Consider the following 6621-nt stretch of genomic DNA (forward strand, 5'->3'; position numbering starts at 1 on the left):
CCTACACGACCACTGCCTGATTCATGCCACTGGGCCCAGACCGGCCGCGGCCCAAACCCCACTACAGTCTCCAGACCCATGCTGTTGCCATTGTCACAACCTAATCCCCACTGCTGTTCCCAGACCCTAGCTGCCACCTCTAGACCGCTGCAGTCACTGCTGCACTTTGAATCTGGACCAAAAGAAGCACCTAATGTAGTCCAAATCTGACCTAGGGCCTGGGATGAGTTTAACACCCCTGCATATAGCATTATAAAGCAATTTACAGCGGTTGTCTTAAAGTTATGTATTTGCTGCTGGTAGTTGAAAGAATACATTTTATTTTAGTAATACTGCAGGAGTCTCACACTAGTTGCCTTCAAGAGATAATACCTGATCATTTCAAAACTGAATTGTTTTAACATACCCGACATCCATCTAGTAAATCTTCATGGCTTTCAAAAGAACTGATATCCAAATTTTCCAGGTCATCAGGAGGAGGATCCAGCTTGCTGTTCATAGCAGAACTAAAGGCTGTTTCATTAATGCCACTCAAACTAATATTGGAAATATGGCTGACATCTGAAAGTGTACGACCTTTCAAAAAAAAGGCGAAAATAAGTTAGCTTCCATTTGTTTCTCCCACCGCTTAACCCAACAGAGGGTGTATAATTGTCAAATATAAGTTTATCAGCACAGCAAAATGATGTCGAAAAAGCGCAATATTACACAATCTAGCCTTTAATAAAATATTGCGTTTCGGTGTAATTTAAACCAGTACTCTCTCACTATTAGTAACACTGTTTTTGCAAAATCACTTTCCATTTCGTTCTGAAGAACTGCCATCCTTAAAATGTGGGTGGCCAGCTTTTAAAGAAACTCAGTCTGTTCAGCAATCTTTGTGGTCAGGTACTTTTTAGATGTTCTTATATTTGATACTAATATCAACTGCTCCATAGTAAAGACGACACTATCAACTTGAAAACTGATCATTAAAAAGTCTGCTATATTTTCTGGCACTTCTAACCCTAATGCCTCCACTTTCAGTCATCTTAGCTTTTTCCTGGAATAACAATAGGCAATAAATATTCAAAGAAGTGCACTTTTAAAACCGATAGTGTCCCTTAAGTAAACATAATTGCTTTTGACTTTTATGTTAATAAATTAATCAACATGGAATAATGTTTCTTTTTTTTTTTTTTTTAACTACTTAAAGTTGAAACTCCACTTTTCTTTACAGAGCTATGGAAAAGACTTCCTTTCTGTCAGCTTTCTGTTTGAAAATAAAAAGTCATGAATAACCCTGCCTTTCCAAATAGTTGTTCATAAGCTTAGCTTACTGTCAGGTTTGCTGGCTTGGTTAGTAGGTGTTGAAGTACTGGGTGTATCGTCTTGTTTTGGTCCAAGCTCTACCTTATACATCAATTCATTTTGACAGAAGCCTCTCTCAATGCTCTCAAAAAACCACTGGATGGGGACACAGTGCACATTCCATTTTTTGGCACATTCATATTTCTGGCCTATCACATATAGAGAAAAATCATAAGCACAAAAATTGACTTAAAAAATGGTAACTCTGAATATGAGCTGCACATCAAGAAACCAAGAACATTCCATTAAAAACTGGGCACATCTACACATGAAATTCACACCAGAGTTTATTGCCCCCGGGTCCAGCATTTACACATATGCTCAAGACCACAGCAAGTTGAGCTGGGGTGGCACAGCCCCAGCTTGCGGTGGGCCTGTGGGGTTAGCTTGCCACCCTGGAGCTGCTCCCTCCCAGCTCAATGTATTGAGCTGGCAGGCAGCCCCTACACTGTAGCACCCTCGTGCCCAGCCAGCCCATCACAATTTAGACGTGCACTGAGGAGTAAATAATTCTGCCATAGGATAGTGCTTGTGTCAGGCAGTACTATCCAACAGTGGAGTTGATTAGTTTACTCCAGCTTAAAAGGGGTGCACGTGTAGCTGGTGACACTGTACTGTGGAGCTAATTAGTCAACTCCACAGTCAGGCATCTCACATAGATGCACCAACTGCGCTTGAAAGTGGTGGTTAGCAATACATTCTCCAATATCAAAAGGGCTTTCCCTCTAGCCCCAAAACCCAGCCTACAGTTAATTCATTAATGCACCAATGTAATTTTGGCTCGTTTGGCTACATAATTACTTCTCTTATTTGATTATATCACAAATTTCAAAACCAAGGTACCCTAATATGCTTTAAAAGCAGTGTATTGCATCCTGTTAACAAAAGCAAACTAACTAACCAAATGGCTTATGCAACAACCTCTGACATTAAATTGTTTTTAATCACCCTACTCTGAAAAAATAGCCTGTGAGCTTTAATTTCCACCTGAACAGCAAGCAGAAATTGGTAGAAGGGTCTGCAAGATGTCATGTGCAGCTAAAAACCAAAAAAGATGTAGCAATACTAAAGATGATAATAATTCCAGAGGATTTATAGAATACTCAGAAACCAAGCAATTTATTAGTATATCTGTACTTCACTATACAGTATAACTTCATAAATCCAGAATTCTCAAAAATCTGGCACTTTTTAAATGGGGAGTAGCTGCTCTGGGACTGGCCACTGCTCCCCACCGCATTCCCAGACACAGAAGGGGAAGCTTGCACGTGGCGGCTGCTGCCACCATTAACTACCCTGAACCACCACTCTGTGTGTAGCCACTGCTACCCCGCCTCCCCTTGGGTTTAAAAAAAATCCAGCATTTTCAAATTTCTGGCAGGTGCTTGATCCCAAGCACACCGTATTTATGAGGTTATACTGTAGTGCTAAAGTAGATATTAGCTCAAAGTTTTGTGGTAAGAGTTTGAACTGTGTGGCCTTTAGGTTCAAAGCTAAGCTTCTCTCTTCCTCATGCACACACACAAGTAAACTTAGGGCCTAAAATGTATGGATTTATCTTTATTAAACAAATACCCAATTTCATACAACTGCAGTAGAAATCCCATTGACAGCTAGCTCATGGTTATGTTATCACTGGGCTGCCTTTCACTTGTGGTACTAAAGTTGAAGACGCAACTAGTGAGAAAAATTAAAGAAAACTTCGATAGCATTTTGATCAGCGGAACCATTCCGTATTCAAAAAGAGTAAGCCACGCCCATAGCTGAGTTATTGTTATTCTCACCTATAACAAGCTGTTGATAATCATCCTAAGCTAAACAAAAACAACAGATACAAAAAGAAGGAACAGTCAGCATTAGCAAAATTCTATCATGCAGGGATTGTGTTTTACCAGTCTTACTTGGCTTACCCTACTCATGCTGGCATGCCATGGAAGCATAAACATATTGCTTTCATCACAGTGATATCTGAGCACCCAGAGGATACATTCAGGCTCAGGGACAGAAATGTTTTGCATGGCTCTGCAACGCTGACAGGCTCCATGAAGGAGTTATGCAAAGCTCTACAGACAGACACAGAATTGCCATGGCCTGAAACCTTCAGGTTTTGAGGGTGAAAAAAAGAGAATTGCAAAATAACTCACCAGGGGGAAAAGAGAAAGAATTTTAACAAGTTACTCCTGCGTACGCATCTCTCACACAGTTTCCAACCCTTCTCCTTTCCCCAAAAATAGATCCTTATTTTTATTTTAGTACCTGGAATATTATTTCCCTCACCAACCACGGGGGGTTAGGTTCCTGAAAGTTCCCGTGGCTGGCAAAACCAGCAGGGCTGGGGGAGCAGGGCCCGGAGGGCTGTGGGAGGCATTTTCAGACTGTACTCCCTTCTCTGAAGCACGGATATTCAAAACCGTGGTTGGCGAGGGAAACCTGTATACACATTCTCGGGGGAGCGGGGCAAAGGCTCCCAGCTACTCTAATTAAAACGCCAGTGTCACATGTATTCAGTATCTCACGTTTCAAAATGACCATGGAGGCACTTTAACTAAAGCTTGTTCACCGAGTTTTAGCTAAAGCACCCCCCTAGGTATCAGTTACAAATCCCATTTCTATCACCGTTACAATTCCAAAGTACCCCTTTGTCCACATTTCTTCATTTTTATCTGCTCTGTTGGGCTCTTTTCTTCCCCCTTCTAATAGCATTGGGTTCTCTGCTTTCATGTACCTCTGCACTCCTTTCACTGCCCCTGAAGAACACCTTCCTTCTTGCCTACAAATATTTATTTCAGTAACACTGGTAATATAAACAGCATGATGAAACAGATACTAGCCTAAGCTCTGAGCCTTCAAACACTTATTTATACTCTTGGCTTAAGTCGAGTAGTCTCACATCTGTAAAATAACTAAAGAATACTACTTTAAAGTTCTACCTTTTGGCTCTTGAACGATGAGGTGAGTGCATTCATTCATTTTGAGCTGTCCTGTGTATTGACCACCATGTTTGGTAGCAAGATGCTGGACCTCCTTCCTATCCAAGCTGCTTAAACCAGTTACACAGATAGTACAGCCACGAAACAAAGGACAGATGAAGTCTTCCATGTTGAGGTCTTTACAACTTGTCATACTTGGGGAAGGAAGGGAAAGAAGAATGGGCAAAAAAACAAAAGAAGGGAAGAAAATAAAATACATCTTTCTCCAACACAAAACTCACAAGAATGAGTGCAGTCTAGACCTATTATAACATTTAGTATTTTGCAATACAGAGAGTGCTTACTGCTTCTTTATTTATTTGATTTTTATGGCACCTTCCCCAGAAAAGCTCAGGACAGCTCACCAAAGCAAAAAAACCCCCATAAAAATAAATTCAGTAATATAAAATAATAAAGTAATAAAATAATGTGTAAAATGCATAATTATATAACAGACTATATAATACAAGATATGTAATAATATAATAGTAAATTAAATTAATCTCTACCCTTGTTGAGACTTCTCCCATAATGCTTTTACCCAAGAGGGAAGCAAAATCGGTTTCTTCAGTGTAGCAGCTACTAAATATTTCTTGCTGCCAACTTCTCCAGCTATAAGATGAGTTATAGACACATTGAGATCTTTGTATACACGGCCACCCATCAACTGAACGTACTTATGAACTTCTTCCTAGAAAAGAAAACAAAGAAAAACAAACACTGAAATCAAGCACCAAAACACTTTTCACATCAATTTTAACATTCTTTAAAAAATTGTCACATGATTATTCTCATAATTCAATTTATAGTAGCTTTAATTATTTGCATTTTCCAGTAGGGTTTAAACAACATAATTATGGGAAGCCATAAGTATTTAAAATCAGTACATTCAACTTTTCTTTAATTATTAATTAAAATGCCAATTCTATACCCAAGTTACATTTTAGACTCAGTTTTCAACAAGTACATCACTTAACCAATAAATCCTATTAATGCTACATCTGGAATAAAATATGAAAAACTTTGGAACAACAGTTGTTTCCATTATATATATACATTACCCTAATTTCTTTTTCAAGGCTGGTACAGGATATTGTTATATCAGCCATAGCCATATTATAAACAGGATATTCAGCTCTAGGGACACACCGCTGGTGCTGCATGCAAAATATGACTACCTGTGGTCCAACGATTCTACAGCCAAGCTGCAACAAAGATAAGAGAACCAAATACAATTAAGAAAAAGAGATAACATTTTCCCCCTAAAACATATGATGCCTGTTCAAGCTATAAAGAACAGATGGAAAAGTTGTCCAACCAACAGGTCAGGGATTCTCCAAACAGAAGGAAATCCCTCCAGGTAGCACAGAGCTCCAGCCTAGAAAACAGGAGCTATGCCTGAACAGCCACTGAGCTCTAGCTAGCCTATTTTTGACTACTGAAAAGTTATGGCTCAGTTAGACCAGCTCTCTTTGGCTGAAACATAAAAGTGGCTTCAAGTCATTGCTGCAGACTCCTGCAGAACCCGGAGAAGAAAAATGCCAGCTTGGCCAGAGTACTGATTCCTTTGTTTTTCCCCTCATGTATTGCTACCCTTTGCTATATCTCTCTGAAATTCTAATTGGGAATATCCAGCATTTAAAAATATTTGCTATGTAGCCCACAGAATGCAGAAAAGAGACATATGGCAGGATTATGAGTGTCCCAAGGAACAGGATACTTGTGAGTAGAAAGGTGGGGTGCAAACCTTTTTGAGATGATTAAAAACAATGCCACTAAATGGGTCACAGATATAAAGGGACTGGTCATTCTCTTTTATATCAAGTGCAGCTGCTTCTTCAAGAATCTGGAGATATTCTTCTGACTGAAATTCTTTTATGGACTGCAAGAAAACATGAAACAATAAGAATACACTTAAATTTCCTTAGCTTTCAAGTTCCTCTTTGACTGATGAATAATTCTTTAAAGTGAATCCCATGGGAACTACAGACCATATGCAGCTGAAACGGCTTCTAGTAAAATTACCATACAAAAGTCCCATTGTAATAAAATTGACCAATATTCATCAATAACCAGCATACTATATAAGTTAAAATGGACAGTACACAAACTTGAACAGATAGGTCCCGATCCTACAAGGTACTGAGCATCTTCACCTCCCACTGACTATCCAAGGGAAAAGGAATTGACACTCTCCTTGCTGTATCTATCGTACAATGGGTACGGGACTATCCTGAAAGACCCTCCAAAGCCTACTGAGAGCCAAACATTTTGGCAGGAATGGCATAACGTAAAATCCCAA

At 39.4% G+C, this 6621-nt stretch overlaps 1 protein-coding gene across 4 annotated transcripts in view; it reads right to left on the reverse strand.

Annotated features, from left to right (window-relative positions):
• TOPBP1 (DNA topoisomerase II binding protein 1) overlaps positions 1–6621 on the reverse strand; it is a 40327-nt gene that overhangs the window by 30224 nt on the left and 3482 nt on the right. For 3 of the 4 annotated variants that reach the window (XM_025200278.1, XM_025200276.1, XM_014518517.2), the window contains exons 3-8: positions 6067–6201; positions 5381–5524; positions 4829–5010; positions 4281–4474; positions 1320–1499; positions 407–576 (exon numbers count right to left, since the gene is read on the reverse strand). In XM_025200278.1, coding sequence (XP_025056063.1) covers positions 407–576; positions 1320–1499; positions 4281–4474; positions 4829–5010; positions 5381–5524; positions 6067–6201 — 1005 coding nt within the window. The remainder of the gene's footprint in view (positions 1–406; positions 577–1319; positions 1500–4280; positions 4475–4828; positions 5011–5380; positions 5525–6066; positions 6202–6621) is intronic. The other variant, XM_025200277.1, reaches the window with a different exon arrangement.

Source organism: Alligator sinensis, unplaced genomic scaffold (genome assembly GCF_000455745.1).
Source record: "Alligator sinensis unplaced genomic scaffold, ASM45574v1 scaffold54_1, whole genome shotgun sequence".
In the NCBI taxonomy this organism is placed as follows: Eukaryota; Metazoa; Chordata; order Crocodylia; family Alligatoridae; genus Alligator; species Alligator sinensis.